The sequence below is a fragment of the Glycine max genome, chromosome 4 (genome assembly GCF_000004515.6).
Source record: "Glycine max cultivar Williams 82 chromosome 4, Glycine_max_v4.0, whole genome shotgun sequence".
Taxonomy (NCBI): domain Eukaryota; kingdom Viridiplantae; phylum Streptophyta; class Magnoliopsida; order Fabales; family Fabaceae; genus Glycine; species Glycine max.
In genome coordinates, this window is record NC_016091.4 from 44,919,004 (window position 1) to 44,940,407 (window position 21,404).

Consider the following 21,404-nt stretch of genomic DNA (forward strand, 5'->3'; position numbering starts at 1 on the left):
ATGACTTGCTTCACATTGGATCAAAATCCCTTAAAAAAATTTAACTGAAGTACTGAACCTATACCTGGCCAATTTTAATCCCCCCACCCCTGCCCGACTCACAAAATTCTTTTTTCCTTTGATTTGACCCCAACTTTAATTTTTGAGAATAGAACATATCCTTGGTAGGTAGACAGGATTTGATTGGAAAGAGTATCTTATAGAGATATATATTAGGATAAATAAGTTTTTTTTCTTTTAATTTATTATTTAGTTTACTTAGTTCTTTTAATTTTGTAAGTTTAATTTGATCTTTTAATTTTTAAAACTGATTTAATTTAATATTTTAATTTTTTTAATTCAATTTGATTATTTAATTTTTAAAATTGATTTATTTTTTTAAAATATATATTTTGTGACGGTTTAAAAATGATAATTTTGAATCATTATAATATATGATTATTTATAATTTATACAACAATCAAATTAAATTGATTTAAAAAATTAAATGATGAAATTAAATCTAAAAATAAATTAAAAAACTAATTTAACATGTATATTAATTATATATCCTATAATACTCACTCGCCCATAGAAAAACTATAAAAAGTGACGACGAAATTAATCAAATTACTGAACTAAGCCTAGTGATTTGGCTTCTCTGATGCCACAAAAGCGCCTGCAGATATCACTTTTTTCACTAGCATATTAAATCAATGTCTATGAATTATATATGCGAACGTTATTGTGAATTGAAAAATAACTGAAATGTTCACTTTGTCTATATTTGCCTCCATACATGCATCGTGCATTATGATAAATTATTAGATAGTGTTAAATTATTAGTTGTGCATGATCCAAATGAATCTACAAGTGACATGTATCTAATTTTCTTAATTTAAGAGAAAAAATTAATCATACTTAATTACGTGTCATAAAAATTGATTGAAATGATGAACAAGTAATAATACAAGACCTCTTAATATACAGTAGTTTTTCCTAGATTATAGGACATGGGCCACCACAGTTAATTAAATGACGTGCATTCTTATCCTAATAAATAGGATGATAGCTTTAGCTTTTGTTTTGTACTCTCTTGCAAGCAAGGTACTAGTTCAATAAACTTTATTCCACTTCATGGTTCTATATATATGTTACTAGTACAACCACGTATACTCAAACCAAACATTAATTTCCCTCCCATTGAGTTTTCTGATGAGCAACATGAGCAACCCTAAGATGCAGCAAAGGAGGGAGCGACGCATGTTCTCCACCTCTGATGACAGTGCCATGACCAAGCAAGTTGAGGCCACTCATGCCCCTGATGGTCGTGAAATTGATGTCAAACCCATTCTCCAAATTGTGGATGAAATCTTGGTTCGGTTCATTGCTCGCACCGTTGAGGGTCATGAAGTAAGGCTTACATTTATATATGTAATCACGTTTAATGTTCATATAGAATTTAATGATCTTCGTTAATATAATCTTTAAAATTATTATTATAATTATATGATTAGTGTATAATATTTATACGTAGTATTGCTGTGCATGCATGTGCGGAATGTTTGACTAATTATTTTCTTTTATATTGGTATATATTAATAATTATTATGCTATGTGGCCCATTTGGCAGGTAAAGCGAGATCAAGATGCATTGGAGATGACTGCTGCTCTGGCTGAATTTGACATGCTTGACTCGCTGGCTTATATCATAAACAAAATTTCCTGCGAGGTTGTTTTCATATGAAAATCTCAACTTTTATAAAAGTTACTGGTTGTTACTGTTATCATGGATAAAATGTGTTTCCTTATTTCCTATTATACTTAATTACTAAATCTGTCCCGGTTGAAAAGAGCCATTCCTTTCCTTATTTTAATTCTGAATATAATATACTTTTCTTTGATTCTTATCACATTGAATTAATAAATCAAACAATTATTATACACTTCATTTTTACATCCTCTCGTTTCGTGACACATCTTTTTACCTCCTTCTTACATTTTTATCGCATCACATTTATTATCTTTTATCCAGATTAATTATTATAATTATAAATTTTCTTTTTCTTTCATATCATTTTTTTTGTTTGTCTTTCTTTTTCCTATCAACATCACTTGTCGTATTCTTCAATTTTTTTCTTTTTTCTTCTTCTTATCCTCTCTTTCTACCACCCAAATTCACCATTTATCATATTCTTTTTTTTTTCAATCATGATTCACGAGTAGTTATATTCATATATTTATTATTTCCTCCGTCTTATTTTCACTTCATTTTCTTTCTTTTATTTATTCTTTTTTCATCTTATCATTTATCACCCGCTTTTAAACTCTTTTTTTTTCTCTGTTCTCCTGCCAAAGATGTGCAAGAGCGTGAAAAAATCTTTGTTGGGTAGGAAAAGTTTGATAGACAACAAACTCTAATTAACACCTAATAGGAAAATAGAAAGAAGTAGAAGTATGATATGTGATATAGTATGATAGAAACAGAGATAGAAATAAATATATATATATATATATATATTGATAAAGTGTATGATATATATATAAATGTTTGTTTTCACCAAAAATAAAATATAAATATTTGTATATTATCACTTTTTTGTGCATATCGCACACAAAATGAAAAAAAACAGCTCCTAACCTCATGAGGAATAATGCAATAATAAAATAAAGAATAATGATTTATGAACACCCATGTGCCTATGAACACCCAAAGAGAGAAAGAGATATAAGTAGTATAGATGTGATGATAAATTCTATGGTATTCTTGGGAATTTAAGAGTTTTGATTTCGATAGTGTTATTGAAAAACTTTCTCTTTGTGTTTCTCTCTTTTAATGTTTCCAAACTCATTTAATTATTGGCCAAATAAACAACTATACAAAATTCTTAGATTTTTCAGGATACCATAATATTTCTCATAGTACAAATAGATGAAAAAAGTGATAATCGCATTTAATATTATTATAAATTTAAATTTTATTCTAAAAATGTCCTTAAATTTAAATATTATAAGTGATGGTCTCATTTAATGTTAATACTCACAGTCTAATGAGTAAATATCTAATAAATAGAGTTAACAATAAAATAAGGATATAAAAGATATTTAATTCTGAATAAGTTTGAAAATTAATCATTGCTGCTTATAATTAGGAGCAATAAAAAATACAATGTGTTGCTTATATATTAGACACTAGGTAATATATGATATGATGAGTAAAAAAAAAATCAAAGAAATAAAGAGTGTCATCGGGTATGTATATAGCATGCGAATATCCTATATCATTACTCTAAAAAACACACTTAGCTAGCTTTCATATGCATTTTGTTGCAAATATTTATAAGTACAGCCTTTGGTTGTCTTTTGGGATTCTTAGGACTATCTATATCTCATCAAGTGATTCTTTGATATGTTAAAGTATTTCCTTGTTCATTTCGATCAAAATTTCCCTTCTCTAAAGTCTTAAATTGAAGGATCTAGATAAGTTACTAAGAGCAGTTCCCGATTATATTGGCAGCTATCATGCAAGTGCTCGGGAGGGGGAGATGCACATTCATCAACTATGGTGCTACTGAATTACATGTCTAGCTATGCATGGCATGCGAAAGTTGTGTTAACCTTAGCTGCCTTTGCTGTTATTTTTGGAGAGTTTTGGCTTGTTGCTCAGTTGAGTGCTGAAAACACACTTGCCAAGTCTGTGGCCCTACTTAAGCAACTACCTGACATTGCTGAGAATTTCATGTCCCTGAAGCCCCATTTTGAGGCACTCATTAGGCTCGTGAAGGCGGCAATGGATGTAACCATGTGCATTGTTGAATTCAAGGAGCTACCATCTGAATACATTTCAGAGGATACTCCTCCCATGTCTGTTGCAAGTACTCACATTCCTATTGCTTCCTATTGGGTCATCAGAAGTATTGTGGCTTGTTCCTCACAAATTGCTAGTCTCGTAGGCATGAGAAATGAGTAAGCATAGTGTAGATCATTTACATCAACTCAATTGTTTTTTTGAAAAAGTAGTGACCCCCATTTTGTTGATTGCAGATCCATTTCATCAACCACAGAGGCATGGGAATTATCTAGTCTGGCTCACAAAGTTAGCAGTATATATGAGCACCTCAAGAACCAACTGGTTCTTTGCTACCAATATATAGGTGGGTTGGTAACTAAATTAATTTGGATATATCTATAAACTGAACTCAAGATTCTTCATATATACAGCATTGGACTAATTTAAAGGGCTTTGAATTAATGTGTTGCTTGAGAGTCTTAGTGCGTGTTAGGATAAAATTTTATCTAGAATGAAGCATATGTGACAATTGCATATCCTTAACCTGGTGCAGATGACAAGAGGCATATAGAGGCCTTCCATAATCTGATACGTCTTTTCGAGACAGTCCATGTAGACAACATGAAAATTCTCAGAGCACTGATATATGCAAAGGATGATGTTCTTCCACTTGTAGATGGAACTACAAAATCAAGGGTTTGATTTTAGTAATTAACATGTAGTCCTTATGTAAATAAACCTTATTTAGTACCATAGTTTCATGACATTGATTTATTGATATAATAACAGGTTAGTCTCGAGGTACTAAGGAGAAAACATGTGTTGCTGCTCATATCAGATCTTGATCTTTCACAAGAAGAGATCCTGGTACTTGATAATTTGTACAAAGATGCCCGAGCGAGGGGTGATACGCACTATGAGATGGTATGGATCCCAGTTGTGGACAAAGCAACCTGGAATGAGACGAGCAAACAGAAGTTTGAGTATTTGCAATCATTGATGGCATGGTACAGTGTCTATGATCCTTTCATCATTGAACCATCAGCAATTAAGTACATCAAAGAAGTGTGGAATTTCTCAAAGACAGCTATTCTAGTGGCCCTTGATCCACAAGGCAAATTGTCCTCCCCTAATGTTGTCCATATGTTATGGATTTGGGGAAATTTGGCCTTCCCCTTCACAAGTGAGAAAGAAGAATCCTTGTGGAAGCAAGAGATTTGGAGCCTTGAGCTGCTTGTTGATGGCATTGATCCTACAGTTTTAGAATGGGTAACAAAATTCTCTATCCATTTTATTTCATTTGTCACTTTTGCAATGATCCTCTTAATCTCAAATTATTTTTTCACTTGAGAATATCAAGAAAGTATTAAATTACATTTTTCAATAACATTATCAAAAAACAAACTCACTAGTAGAGGTATAGTTATAACTATACAGTATAAATAATAAGGATATTTTAGTCAAGATAAAATTATTTTATCATAGAAACTGATATTATCAATTGTTTTCTTGACATGTAAGAAATAGTAGTTATATGTCCAAATTAAAACACAAAATTTCCTTGGACAATGATCAAGAATTTTTAGTAGGACTAAGCTTTCAAACAAAAAATTAGACTCATACAGTCGATCCAAAAAATGAAAATTCATTGAGATACTTCAGAATCTTATAAGTATAAAGACTGATTACGATGGTTATCAAGAAGAAATATATCAAAATTAGAAACAAACACCTACTCTAGTTCCTAAAATTATAATCAAGAGTGACTTTAGTCTCACTTGTAATATATATATATTTTTTATATTGACACAAATTTACTGTATGCAGATGACAGATGGAAAACTCATATGCCTGTATGGAGGCGAAGACCTGGAGTGGATTGAAAAATTCACAACCACAGCAATAAGTGTTGCAAAAGCTGGCAAGTTCGAGCTAGAGATGGCGTACGTGGGAAAGAGCAACGCGAAGGAGCGTATGCAGAAGATGATCAAGACCTTCACCACAAGAAAGTTCAGTTACTTCTGGCCCAACGTGACATCCATATGGTTCTTCTGGACGAGGCTAGAGAGCATGCTGTACTCCAAGCTGCAGCACGGGAGGACGGTAGAGAACGATGACATCATGAGCCAAGTCATGACCGTGCTCAGCTTCGATGGCAGCGATCGAGGCTGGGCGATCTTCTGCAGAGGCGCCACCGAGATGGCCAGAGCCAAGGGTGACAGTGCTCTGATATGCTTGCAGGACTTTGATAAGTGGAAGGACAGAATTGAGGAAGATGGTGTGGTGCAAGCAATGAATGATTATCTCAACAAAAACAAACCACCACATCACTGCAATCGCTTGATCCTTCCTGGTAGCACTGGTGGCATACCGCAGAAGGTTGTTTGTGCTGAGTGTGGACGCCAAATGGAGAAGTACTTCATGTATCGCTGTTGTGTGGAGTAAGAGTAAGAGAAGGACTTCAACTTCTTGCAGTGTACTATTGCTACACAACATTATTATCATTGCTTGATTATTATTATTATCTTTAATGTTGGTTTGAGAGAGGTTCATTTCTCTTTTATAACATAAGTAATGTCTTTGTGAGATATGTAATGTAGCAACATGTGACTTGGGGGATAAGATAATGTTTGTGTACTAGCTCTTGAGGTCTCAGACCCTTGCTAATAAAGTGTGTTGTAGAACTTTGATTGTTCCCATAGTGTTTAAGTCATGATATAAGTTGTAGACATTTATTTTCTTTGATATTTTTTTACAGTAAGGCTGCGAGTCCTGGTGTAGCGGTAAAGTTGTGCCTTGGTGATTTGTTGGTCATGGGTTCGAATCCGAAAACAGTCTCTTTGCATATGCAAGAGTGTATCCCTCCCCCATACCTTCGCATAGCGAAGAGCCTCTGGGCGATGGGGTACTAAGTTTTTTTAAGTTTTTTATTATTAATTTTACTCGTGATTAATTTTTGTCGAAAAATTAAGTTAATTATTTTCATCTATAAAATTTAAATCTGAGAATTCACGTAAGAGATACGTTGGTATTTTTGTCTTATTGGACTTACCTTTTCATTCTTTCCTCCTAAGATGAAAACAGACGACGAAGTCACGATCAGAAAGGAAAAATGGAGGAACAGGAGTGGGCGTATGAGTAATGAATGGGAAAAGAGTGAGTAATGGATGGGAGATTTTCAAAATAAATCAAAAAGGATATATTGCTTTTATCCCCATCATGAAACACACCAATCTGACCAACTCGTTTTAATTGAAATTAGAAAATCTAATATTACATGTTTAAACCATAGAAGATTTGACTCGTTTATTACGCATAAAGTTGACATTGATGCCCAAAACAAACGTCGAAGAAATTACACAATTCCAACAATTGACATTTTGACTTTGATTTGAAAACCATAAATTTAGTAATTTTATAAAGAATTTAATCAGAAGGAAATAATAGTGTAAAAATTATTCACATTATCATTTAATAGATTAACATGCATGCCATGATTACTGAGTTTTGTAATAATTACTATAAAATTATATTTACAGTCACTTTTAATTAGTTAAGAGTATAAAAATTTATATAGCTAGATATATTTGCACTGTTCACCTCTTTTATTACTTTATAACATTTTTAAAACAGAATAATTTAATTTCTTAATATAATCTTATCTAAAAAATTATGTATTACTCTTAGTTTTTATTTTCTAAATTTGACATATAAATTCTTTTAAATTGATTGTGCGTACTTTTTTTCAATTTTATTTTTTAATTATATTTTAAATTAATTATAATTATTTTTATAATTTAAAATATTAAAATAATAATATTTATATTTAAAGATATTTATGTGATGCTAAAATATAATGGTAACTAATAATAAGAAAAGCATTATAGTAATAATGAAGTATATAGAGTGAATTATTGCACAACTTTTCATGTTTATTTTTATACATTTGACCTTTCAATAGATTTACGCTTTTCTTAAAACTAGTATTTGAATTTTTTATTGCAAATATAAATATTTATTTAAAATAATTAAAACTCATGGCGATCAAGTTACATTCTAAGTTAATGAAAAGAAAGAGTTTTTTTTTCTTCTTTACAACAATGAAAAGAAAGAGTTAAAATAAACTCTTTCCTTTGCTTTTTGCTTTTTATTAGTAGGTAAAATTTTAGGAGGAAGAGATGATACTTACGCAAAAAAAAATTAAGTTAAAAAATACCTATAAAAAAGAATTAGGTTCAAAAAACTTTATTGAGAAATACTTTAGGTCTACCAATAAAAAATTATTTACTATTAATTTTATAAAACAAAATAGGCACATATTTTTTTTAAAAAAAAACATATAAATCTTGTTTAAAGTAAAAAAAAAAAAAAAAAATCCTCTCAGGATTTGCTTTAAGTCTCACAGTCTCACTTATTGTTAGCTTGGCTGTGTTATTTAATTCATTATTCTTATTTTTAATTTAGTTAAGTTATACATTTTATATTTTATTTTTAAAAATGAGGTCCAATAATAATTTTGATGATTATATGTTAATTATTTTATTCATGAATTGGATCTAATAAAAGGAGTTAATTTCTCATAATACAGCGAAATAAAGTTTGAATTTCTGTGTAGGAAATACTTTCAACATGATTATTTTGAAAGAAGAATACTTATAGAAAAAAATGAATTAAAATTTAAAGTATCAAATTTAATTAAAACAAAAAATAAAAGAAGATTTTTCTAACATGCACACAGAAGCTAGCGTCAAACAAAGATTGTGCAATTTTTATATGTATTTTCGGGACTATATGCCAAAGCGAAAAGAAACTTATCATCACAACAAGCATGTAAGACGAAATCGAGAGGAGGTCACTTGTGAATAGGCACTAAGTGAGAAACCACGTCAATAATTAGGAAGCCCTGCTTTAAAATTACTAAAATAATACAAAAAATTTGTAATATTCAAATAGGCAATACACTTGTATTAAAGCTAAAATCACACACAAAAAATTGATGGAACAAGTGCTCTTATATTTAGTTGATCCGTATTAAAGATTAAGATTCAATCTTTGTCTTGGAAATAAGGTCCTGATTATGGGAGATATTAATTTATCTCAAAATGAGCTAACTAATAAGAGAATAATTAGTTGATCCGTATTAAAGATGATATTTAAATAGTTTTATAAAAAAATTACTCCCTCCTATGGTGCATTAATGTTTAAGCATCACTTTAGACATTCAGTTAATCTGAGTTCAGCAAGACCATGATATTTTTAACTATATTACAATTAATGACCAACATAATTTTTGTGCTCAGTGATAAGAAGTCAGTAATTACTGATAACTCATCCATAAATTAGCAAAATCTGCTAGGCTGCTAGTTAGTACCATCCCCACAGGCGTACATTGAGTAACCATATGACATATATATTTGGAAATCATGCTTTTAAATTACAGAATTTTTGAAGTAAAAGGAAATTTTTATGTAAATCATATAAACTTACATGTTATTCTGGCTCAGTTCCAGGCAAATTGTTGGACTCTCCTCCTTTGCCTCTTGTGTCAGCAGAATCTCCAATCCTTTATCTTGGTGTAGGAAAGATATCTGTAAAAAGGAACTCGAACGATCAAGTCAGTTGAATCTAAGATGTTTAAGTATATATGTATGAAATGATTAAAAAGATATTTTGTTGTTTTCTTTATATATGTCTATATATATTCTTTCGACCTTGAGGATATTATGCAGAATAGCTGATCCTTTTAGCATCGTGTGTAATTGTGGGGAGTGTGAGATGTGGGGAGCTAATGGTTGTGGAGAATTGGTGACCACCATAAACTATATAAGTACCTGTCGAGTTCACGTGTTGTACTATGAACATGTATTAATAATTAACTTACATATATAAATATCATGTAAAAATCACTTAATATAATGAACCTTTCACTAAAATAACCTTTCACTCAAAGATTTAACTACAAAATTTTAGAATTACAAAAACCTAGTAATTCAAATACATGCAATTTTTTCATGCCATCAGATGTTTGTTTTATCAACATATGCTGTAACCGTTTACTGAATTTGTGGTTTCACGTATCGTTGTCATTTGTCAAGCCAAGCTGGCAGCCGTAGTAATAACGAAATGATGAATGGACACTGCTAATTAAAAACTCCATAATACGACCACTCAGACCTAGGAGATTATTCTATCATTGTTTTTCTCACTAGTTGAATGAAGAATTGAAGATAAATGAAATGAATGTGACAGTCAACTAAAGGAGAGAAATAATAACCAAGAAGTCATTTGTCTTAATGATTTTCTACTTGACCCCCTTAATATATAAGATTTTTTATTTGAGTTTTGTAATAAAAAAAGTGTAATTAAAAATGAAGAACTTTATAAAAAATGATTAATTAGATTTTCTAACGAACATTAATTATTAATAAAATCAATAAATATTTCATATCAACAACATAATAAAATTAATAAATAATAATATTACATGTCTCTATATTTATAAGATACAGGCAAAAATTATTTTTCTTTATTATAAAATTTCATTTTATCTCTCTTATATATTAATGATTTTTTTAAATAAAATACTCTTATTTATTTTAATTTATAATCAAATACTACTTTAAACTATTGTGACTTTCACTCTCGTATAAAAATTGAAGAAAATGAATAAATTCTCGTTAGTGTTAAAAACAAGTTTTTAAAAAAATATTATAATTAAAAATAAATTTAATGTCAATACTTAAATTAACTAATTTTCTTAATAAAGATAATTTAGTCAACTATCTCTTATAAATAAATCTCATAAATAAGGATATAGATAGTAATATAATGAGAGAAAAAATAACTTAATTAAATAAAAAATAAAAACCAATCAAAAACAGGAGTGGGAAACTTGCGTGGTGGAGGAGCTGTGGAAGAAAATTCAAAGAAATAGACTGAGTGCAAAGTTTTCCACACGGTTTGGCGCTATAAGAGTAAACAAAAACGAGGCAGAGCTCAATGCGAAGCAAAAGTGAGTGTAACAATGGCTGAGAAAATGAAAACTCACTACTTTCCTCTCTTTTCATTCTTTTTCTTCTTCTTCTTAATCTCCATCAACGCCAAACTTGATCTCTACCCTTCAGACTACAAGGCACTCCTCACTCTGCAGAAGGACCTCCGAGTCAACGGTCAACTCGCGGCGGCAACTGAGGCGTGCGAAACGGAGGGCGTGCTCTGCGAGCGGAGGCGGCTCTCCGGCAAGGAAACCTACGCGCTCCGAATCACCAGACTCGTCTTCAAATCGAACAACCTAAATGGTGTTTTGTCTCCTTCCATCGGACGCCTCACGGAGCTCAAGGAACTCTCTCTCTCCGACAACCAACTCGTTGACCGAGTCCCTCCCCAAATCGTTGACTGCCGAAAGCTCGAAATCCTCGACCTCGCCAACAACATCTTCTCCGGCGAGGTCCCCTCCGAGCTCTCCTCCCTCACGCGCCTCCGCGTGCTGGACCTCTCCACCAACAGGCTCTCCGGCAACCTTAATTTTCTCAAATACTTTCCCAATTTGGAAACTCTTTCAGTAGCCGACAACCTCTTCACCGGAAGAGTCCCTCCCTCGGTCCGCTCCTTCCGGAACCTACGACACTTTAATTTCTCCGGCAACCGCTTCCTCGACCCCTCTCTACAATCATCCTCACCAGACACAATTCTCTCTAGACGTTTTCTATCAGAAGACGGTGATGGTGATGTTCCTGCACCTGCTCCTGCACCTAATAACTCACAGAAGAAGAAATCCAATGCTTCTACTCATGCTGCTGCTGCTGCACCTGGTCCTGCACCTAACCATACCAATAAGCACAAGCACAGTAAGAGAAAACTCTTGGGGTGGATTCTGGGGTTTGTAGCAGGGGCACTGGGGGGAACCTTATCAGGATTCGTGTTTTCTTTGATGTTCAAGCTCGCTCTCGCGTTGATCAAAGGAAGAGGAAGGAAAGCGGGGCCTGATATCTATAGTCCATTGATCAAGAAAGCAGAAGATTTGGCCTTCTTGGAAAAAGAAGAAGGAATCGCGTCGTTGGAGATCATCGGGCGCGGTGGCTGTGGAGAGGTCTACAAGGCAGAGTTACCGGGAAGCAACGGGAAAATGATCGCTATAAAGAAAATCGTTCAGCCTCCGAAAGACGGTGCTGAGTTAGCAGAAGAGGACAGCAAGGTTCTGAACAAGAAAATGAGGCAAATTCGATCGGAGATCAACACCGTGGGACAAATTAGACACAGAAACCTTCTGCCTCTGCTGGCGCACGTGTCTAGACCGGAATGTCACTACCTTGTGTACGAGTTCATGAAAAATGGAAGCTTGCAAGACACTCTGAGCAAGGTCGAGAGGGGCGAGAGCGAGTTGGATTGGTTGTCAAGGCACAAGATCTCCCTCGGTGTGGCTGCTGGGCTTGAATACCTTCACATGAATCACAACCCACGAATCATTCATAGAGATCTCAAGCCTGCTAATATCCTTCTTGACGATGACATGGAGGCAAGAATTGCTGATTTTGGACTCGCCAAGGCTATGCCCGATTACAAGACTCACATAACAACCTCCAATGTGGCTGGCACTGTGGGCTATATTGCTCCTGAGTATCATCAGATACTCAAGTTCACTGATAAGTGTGATATTTACAGTTATGGAGTGATTCTTGGTGTATTGGTCATTGGTAAGCTTCCTTCTGATGATTTCTTTCAGCACACTGAAGAGATGAGTTTGGTCAAGTGGATGAGGAAGACTTTAAGCTCCGAGAATCCCAAGGAGGCAATTAATTCAAAGCTGCTGGGGAATGGGTATGAGGAGCAGATGCTTCTTGTTTTGAAGATTGCATGCTTTTGCACTATGGATGATCCCAAGGAGAGGCCTAACAGTAAGGATGTTAGGTGCATGCTGTCACAGATCAAACACTGAATCTGCTGTATGTTTAAGTATGTGAAATATTGTGTACCATATTTGTGCCAAAGTGTGCTTGTTTAAGAATATAGTTGATAACTAGAGGATCAATGTTGGTTCATAGGGTAAATAATGAACCGATGTAATCTTGTTTCCTTTATCACGGATTGCTGAATTTCTTTGGAAAAAGAAAAATTCAGCACTGCGATGATCTATGTATAATCTAGTCTGTCACAACTAGTTTCCACTTTACATGTTTATGGATACACCCTGAAAATAAAATAGTTTTACGTTGTTTCCATTGTTCTTATTTGAGTACTGTTATTGTTAAAAGATATATAAGAACAAAACAAATCACCCTTCCTCTGTTGCTATATTTTCGTCAATTCAGCACTAAAAATTTTACATTATATTTGATCCTGCAATAAAAGGGCAGGCAATTAATATCTTTTCTTAGTTGTAATTTTGGACAAAAAGTTGAACATTCACTCGAGCAATATAATCATCCAATCATAATCATAATGAGTGAGTAAATCTTGAGATGGTATGAGAGCACTAGGATGTGGGTGCGATTGCCCCCACAAGAATTTTTTTATTTATATATGTGTCCCGTGAGTAGAATGATGGTGTTAAGTATTGTAAGTACTTAGAGCATGTAAACTTTAATAATTATTATGAAATACTCGTGAATAATAGTGACTTTCATTAAAGGGGAAGTTATCGTAAGAAAGAGATTCACACTTAGAGAAAAGATTGTTAGAGTAAAGTGTGAGGTAAAAAGATTGAATACCATATAAGCGATGAGAAGACCTATAAACCTGAGTCTTAAGGTTTTGAATTAAAATATGATGTGAAATTCTCTTTTGTGATGATTGTTCATAACTCATTGATATACATTTTTCCAGTATTTACTCCCCTCTAATTCCCCAACAAAATTAGGTTAAAATTCAAATTATAAGAGTGCTTGAAGTAGCTACTACGTGACTAATACATTCTGCCCCTGGAAGACCGTAATAGCACCTTAAGACTGAACAGTTTATGCGTCAACAGTCAAGAAGATACGCATATGCAAGTCAACGCATTTATGGCCTGTGTATAGTGGCGCTTTCATAGTCGTTGGAGATTTGTGGCCAAGTGGGTCTATGACAAATTTTACCATTTGAGTCATTTGTTCAATAATTAAAATATGGACACGCAAGATAAAGTTCGTGAATATAACTAAGATAAAATTATCCATGGCCAAAAAAATTTAGGAAAGAAGCATCACATAGTACTTACCATATGATTAATCGCAGTAACATTAATCCTACACTTCACTTTTTTATATTTGTCCTTTATACTTGCGTTTTTACGTGTAAAGGACTCTAACAGGAGAGAGGAAAAGGAAAGTATAGTCTCTGTTATGGGAAAAGTAGGTGTAAAAGAAAAGATATATGAATATAAGAACAATTTATTTATTTATTTTAGTTTTGGAAAATACATTGCCGTTAAACCAAATTACTCTGAGCAACGATAAATTACAACTTATATGTTGTTACCATTGTTTTCCTTTGAGTAATGTTATTCTTAAAGACAAGAAAAACATCCTTCCTCCGTCTCTATATGTTCTTCAATTGAGCACTAAATGTTTTAAATTATATTTGGTCTTTCAATATAAGGGCAGGGAGCGGGAGGGTGCTCCATATTAAAATAAAAGAGAGAAAAGAAAAAGCAGTCGATATCTTTGCTAAGTTGTAAATTTGAACACTGAAAACAATAGTTATACAATGTTTATAATTTAGTTGACAACATATATTAAATTTGTAAAAAAAAAAAGACATAAATTTGATTCTCATAAAATATTCCCTTAGAAAGGAGTAAGAGTTAGTCTCATAGGTAGTCCCAAAATCAGAACTTATCAGAATAATTAGAGTCTCACTGCCAAATTGCAACCCTAAATAGAGTGGTTGAAAAAAAAAAGTATATATATATAGGAAACCAGAATTTACATAGATGTATCTCTTCAAATGTTTCAGAAATCTAAAAATAATCGTGGAAGAATGTTCTCCTTTAAGTGGCTCCCACGTGACTAATAAATTCTGCTTCTGCAAGGCTGCGATTGTGCCACACGTGTATACACTTTAAGCGTCAATGCATCCGTTGACTGAAAGCTAGCGCAAATGTGTTACTCGTTTGAGATAATTAACATGAATAATAACAAGTCATTTGTGCAATAATTCAAACAATCTAGCAGAACCCTGAATAATGAAGGGAAAAATTGAATGAGAAATTTTTGGACAAGCAAGATAGTTTGTGAATACTGAATACAATGTAAGAAAAGATTACCCATGTGGGCTGAAATTTTTGGGAAAGAGGAATTATATATATATACCATATAATGAATCACAGTAAAATCAATGATTAATCCTACACTTCAATTTTTATATTTTTCCTTTATACATGATTTCTTTTTTGAGTGTAAAGGACTAATGAGCGAAGAGAGGAAAAGAAAGATGACTTTTTGTTATGGAGAAAGCAGGTGTAAAAGGAAAGAGATGAAAATGAGAACAAATTTTTGGTTTATGAAATACATTGTCATATAACGACGGGACACTTCTTTAGGCTATGATATTACCCTTCTTCAATTCACACGGACGAAACCGTGTGTATTTCAGATTCTTCGTCTATTTGTATTTAAAAACAATTTTTCAAGCATTCTTTCATGCCATGCTTTAGAGACTAATATTACTCTTTTTTTCTTTCTGGAATATTATGAACTTGGATGTGGTTTTGCTTTCGGATTTGGGATATTATTGTTGGTATAGTTTCTTTAGCTAATAGTAATTTCACAATACCAATAAGCATGTATTCGCATTAAAATTGGCATAGTAAGAACATGTTTTTTTGCTAATGATCTCTTCCTATGGCTGAAATTAAAACAGTCTTGTTGCTTTTTTTCTGCAACTAAAGTGAGTCGCAAAGATCCAATAGTCATAAAGTGTGTTAAAATTTAAAGACCCGTCACGCATGACTTAACCAATGGTTCTTGACTATATAGCAAAGCAATAATTGAACAAGAAAAACACATCACAGGATAATTAAGAACATTTGGATTGCATCATTGCAAAGTTGGATATATAGGTTGCTATTTGCTAATAAGATCGTTGCAAAAAAAATTAAAAAATTAAAATTGATTAAATGCATAACACGGGAGTCTCCATTTGCTGGTGTGCATGTGCCAAGTGTTAACAACTAAGAGTAAAAAAAATCAAGGGCATAACTTAACTAAAACCTTTTTGTATGCTAAAATGGCTGTTAATTAACCTTCTTTGATACATATTATTTAATGTCTTAATAAACATACTCCACAAACTATTTTAATCAACATCTCCTCCTTGTATAAAAATAAATAAATCAATATCTCCTTATATATCTAAATGTACCAAGTCTATTTGTCATCGCATTAAGTGGTGTAATCACTTTGCTAACATGCATCTAATTCTGTACTTTTAATATCGACAGCCGAACAGTTGAAATGTAACTGAAAATAAAAAATTAATTTCAAATAAATATATTTTATCTTTCAAATTCAAACACACTTCTAATAATCAGTGAGATACCACTATTAAACAACTAAAATTCTAACTTGTGACAGAACCTAGGGCTGAGAGAGTATCATATATTCTTATGCTTTTAATATCAATTGAATTATTTAAATTAACATTTTTTTAATCTATCATTTTTAATATATATAGTGTTAACTTAAATTTTAATGTTTTTAAAACAAAATTATCAATATTAAAAATAATAATATATATATATGGTTTATGATAATTCTAAAATATAATCTATAAGTATAAATATATTTATTAATTACATATTTTAATTATATATACTTAGAAATATTTTTGTTATAAATTTTAGTTTTACAAAATAAACATTTGAATGTGAATAGTATTTTTTGCGTCAGTTGTGTAAATAATTTGTAGGATAATAAGTTAGTTCGGTATGTAATTTTTTTTTATTTTAACTTAAAAAAAGTCCAATCAAATTATTAATAGACTCCCAATCAAATTTTTCTAGGTCATATTTAGTACCCTGATTCAAAAAAAAGAAAAAACTCAGCATGATCATAATAATAATTAATAAAATTGGCAGTTTCTATTAAAATACACAAACTTATAATACCTTAAATGGCAAGTTCCACCTTTTTTTAGTGTAGAAAGCTCCTTCCTCATTATTACGTTTTACAGAATCTATTTTAGCGTGGCCAACTGCAACTTAATCATCAAGTGTCATTGGGGGAGGAAGAAGAAACCTATCTCACAAGTCACAGTCCATGTACACTTGAGTCCAGCTTCCTCACATTCAGTTCAGTGGGGAGAAAAATGAAGCTATCATGCACGTTTTGATACTTGTTGTAAGTTAAACAGTGTGTTTAAGGGGGTAACTACAATTTAATCACAGCCACATGTTTGATCCAATGGTCTCCCTTTGTCTAACCGGAGACTCTCCAATTATTTATGAAGAGGATTCAAATCTACAAAAAAAAAAAAAAAATGGAATGAGAGACCCACTAAAAGTCATCATCTTATCCAACAAAAATTAAATATTAGATATTAGTAAGGTTGATAAATAATCCACATTAATGTCATGAGTAGGGGTGGAACTAAGAAATTTTATATATTAGGGGAGCGAAAAGAAATTTTATTAGGGGGCCAAACATTTGACAGGATAAAAAATTAATAATGACTAATTTATAATAATTTCTTATGTATTTCTGCATATTTTTAATAGATTATTATATATTCTATGTGTTTTGAATTTTTATTAGACAAAATATATAAAAACAAAAGTTTAATATATTACTATGTATAATTTAGAAAGTTTTGTAATTTAGGGGACACGACTGCGTCTCTTTGAATGAGTGTAGTTCTGTTCCTGGTCATGAGTACCAAAATTTTTTAATTAATAACTACACATCTTATAATAAATAATTGTAAAAAACAATCTAACAAATGTTAATGGTAAAGATTTGTATCCCTTAATCAAGCAAATCAACTGATCCAAAGGTTTAAATCTTAATTAGTTTTAATATGAAATAATTCGTGTTAAGAAGAAAATATTCATCTTGAATGTGCATTTAATTCCTGACAAAATTTAGTCACCGCATCCATCCCCCATTAAATTGCTTGATACCAATATCATGAGTAACAAAAAGATTAATAAAAAAATAATTCAAATTTAATTAGATAAGACGTTATTAGATTTGATTATATCAACTCAAATTATAATATCTTGTTAGATTTGTCAAGATTTTATTTCTAGATTTATTTCAAGTTTGATTTAATCTTTAAATTCAAATATTTACATAGGATTTCTATATATTTAGTCTGATTCTTGATTTATGACTTAAATATATATATATATATATATATATATATATATATATAAAAGTAAAAATTAATTAATTATTTTTAGGTGAAAAGTGGTATTGATTATTGGAATGACCACAATACTCAAATTATTAAAAAATATTAACCAATTGAATCTATATATCATGGTTATAATTATTTAATTTAATTATGTATTTTTAAGAATTAAAAATATTTTGGCAGAAAAATAATTTGTGCTAAATTGCACATCCGGTTTCCATTCAAATTTTCTGATTTTGATTCTTCTATTAATTTTATTTTACTGTATTGGATGTTGTTTGTTGACAATCTATTAAATGACATGACCCATCTAAGACGAGTCTATTAAAACATAAATGTGATTATTTTTTAATTAATCAAGTTAATATTTTAATTAATACTTTTAAATACATAAATATATTATAATTAAATTTTATAATAAATAAATATTTTTAATATATAATTTATATTTTAAATTTACGATAAATAATTTATAGTGATACAATGTTGTTTTTAACTATTGCTATTAAAAAAACATTAAATTAAGTTCTTTTATGTACAATGACGATAATAAAAATTAAACATAAGTCATGATGCCTCTATCCAAATTCCTTTCTACCAGATCCTAGTCATTAAAATTCAAATTAGAACTAAAAAAAATGAAAAAAATGATAGACTGAAAATGATAAAAAAAGTTAAGAGAATCTTTAAAAGAAATCTCATTGGAAAAAAAAAATAGAGGACTGTTATTTAGTACGATAAACCACTCCACAAATTTCACAAAATGAAACATCAACGGCTGAACTTTTGTCCAAATTAAACAAATATTTAATTAAAATAATAATAAAATAAAAACTGAAAATTGACTGAATGCACTCTTCGTGTGTTTTTAACGAAAACCGTTCATATTTAAGCATTTTCCAAAAAAAAATTCCTGATTAAATATATATACACTAGTTGAAAAACAAGCATTTAGTGTCTTGTGTTTTTTATTTTGCTTTTTTAGTTAGATATAATTATAATAATTATCATATAGTAATTATTTGTGACTATGAGTAATTTTTAAAAGCAATTGAAGGATAAATTAAAAATAATAAATACTTACATGAGATAATTAATTTTATTAATAGTTATAATTACACACGGTGCATTCAAAAAATGGGAACTTGTAAATTTCGTTGGAAATTCTACTAGGTCAACAATGCAATCTTCTTTGCACACCTCAATGTCTTGAAGAACAATCATTGTTGTTCGGATGGTTCTTTTGCTGGCGATGATAACAAGTGTCCATGCCAAACCGAGCATCATAGAACATTGCCTCAGGCTGCATCTGAATCCACCTTCTCCGCCACCCACGGGTTCACGTTGGGCATACGATTGGACTCGCATAACATGCAAAAACGCGTTTCGTGGCGTTAGCCATTCCCTGCGCATAACAGGAGAATATCCTTTGGGTTAATTCAGTAACCTTTGTAACGTCTTTGAGGACAACCACCAAAAGGTTGAAAGTCACGTCGCAAGCATCTTCATCTTCACATCCTATGATTTTCATAAAATCATGGCTGGTCGCTCTTGTGCCACCATCCGAGAAAGACACTAGATAGTTATTATTAGGTATTAGGATACAGCTAAGCAATTCATCATTCAATGTCTCTCTCTTCTTTGGTCGTTCTTTTTCTTATCATACTTCAAATCGGATTTGTCATACACAGACTTAATCAATTATTGTTTATATATATATATATATATATATATATATATATATATATTGTAGAATGTTTATATTTAAGCAAGGCTTTTTTTAAAAAAATTCCATTTAGCCATCCATTGAATCAATGAGCCAATTCGATAACGTGCTTGCTCTTATCTTTAGCAGTAGGTCATTAAGGGTCATGTTCGTTTTTAAAGTGGGAAAAAAAAGTTGAAAAAAAGTTAAATAAACAGTAAAATAAAGTGAGAAAAGGACTTTGACATTCATCAACAGCCCGTTTAAATTAGTTGTAAAATAACTGGCGTTAAACATTATCGCGTTGAGATGATCATTAACTACAGATTGTTTAAGTTTAATTGAGTTTTGTAGAATGTATTTGTTAACTTTCTAGCTTTTGAAATTTTCAGAATATCAATTGATAAGAGGCTAATCTCTTATAACCTAATTACAAAACCAAAGTAGAAATTTTTTAAACGATGTTTTTTTGACGTATCTTTGTAATATAAATCTTATGGTCAAATTGTACATCATAAAATATTGACATTTTTCAATAGATATTTTTTCATATCATAATTGAATCTTTAATCATATACTTAAGTTATAAAGTTATCTATTAATCACATGTCACACCATGATTAAAGCATATGCTTTTTATAATTGGACAACAAAAATACTATTATATATTTCTTATATAAAAGATGGAAGGTAGTATAATATTTAAATTTCTCAAGCTAGGGAGTGCAAAAGGTATTTTAGTAAACTAAAAATAGTTTTGATGAAAAATTTAAAATTGGGTAATATAAGGTAAATGTCTATCTTGACACAAGAGGAGGAAGTGACTTAATATATGCATTTCTTAAGGGATAATAGTGTAAATGATATTTTGGTAATAATTTTTTTAACGAAAACTACTAATACTTTAGTGAAAATCTTAAAAGTGGAATAAAATTATCATATATCACTTTTTTTTCTTACAGAAATATACTCATTTTTCTACAGGAAAATACTCGCATTTGTTAGAAGAAGGAAGTGTATAGTTTTGAAAGTTTGACCGTGCGTAGCTGATATTGTGATCCAACAAAGTAAATCTTGGAATTAATATGGATATTCTGAATCAAATCTTTCATCCTGATGACATCTCTGTTGTTATTCACACTCTTGTTGCGGCTGTGAATTTTGAGGACAAGCTTATTGGGTAGAATCGAATGATGGAATCTACACTGTCAAAAGCGCTTATCATAAGATCATGTCAGATTTGGTCCATCAAGATAACCTGACGGTCAATGGGGATTGGAATTTGTTGTGGCAAAGTTAGCTCCAAGAGTCAAGCTGATGTTATGGAGGGCTACCTTCTAGAAGCAACATGGGGATGCGAGGAGTCCAATGTCCTTTAATTTGCACATTCTGTGAAACAAATGTAGAAACATGTCATATTTTACTGACTTCCCATTGAATTTGGAATGCAGGAAAGAAGCTAAGATGGATCAAAAACTTCTGCAATGCATTGATTTTGTGACAAAAAGGGACATATAGAAGATAGATGCTAGTTTAAAAATGGAACATAGGGTTCCAACAATGTAGGAACTCAAGGTCACAAACAAAACCATCGTGGAC

The 21,404-nt window shown here is 31.3% G+C and overlaps 2 protein-coding genes across 2 annotated transcripts; both read left to right on the forward strand.

The window, feature by feature from the left end:
• Positions 1 to 1,194: 1,194 nt before the first annotated feature.
• On the forward strand, positions 1,195 to 6,214 carry SEOC (sieve element occlusion c). The gene is made up of 7 exons (NM_001254334.1): positions 1,195 to 1,392; positions 1,613 to 1,711; positions 3,497 to 3,945; positions 4,024 to 4,133; positions 4,323 to 4,465; positions 4,559 to 5,038; positions 5,597 to 6,214. The coding sequence occupies exons 1-7, from the start codon at positions 1,195 to 1,197 to the stop codon at positions 6,212 to 6,214; spliced, it is 2,097 nt and encodes a 698-aa protein (NP_001241263.1).
• Positions 6,215 to 10,669: 4,455 nt separating this feature from the next.
• LOC100811980 (leucine-rich repeat receptor-like serine/threonine/tyrosine-protein kinase SOBIR1) lies at positions 10,670 to 12,985 on the forward strand. The gene has a single exon (XM_003523069.5). The coding sequence runs from the start codon at positions 10,794 to 10,796 to the stop codon at positions 12,702 to 12,704; it is 1,911 nt and encodes a 636-aa protein (XP_003523117.1). The 5' UTR covers positions 10,670 to 10,793; the 3' UTR covers positions 12,705 to 12,985.
• The last annotated feature ends 8,419 nt before the right edge of the window (positions 12,986 to 21,404 follow it).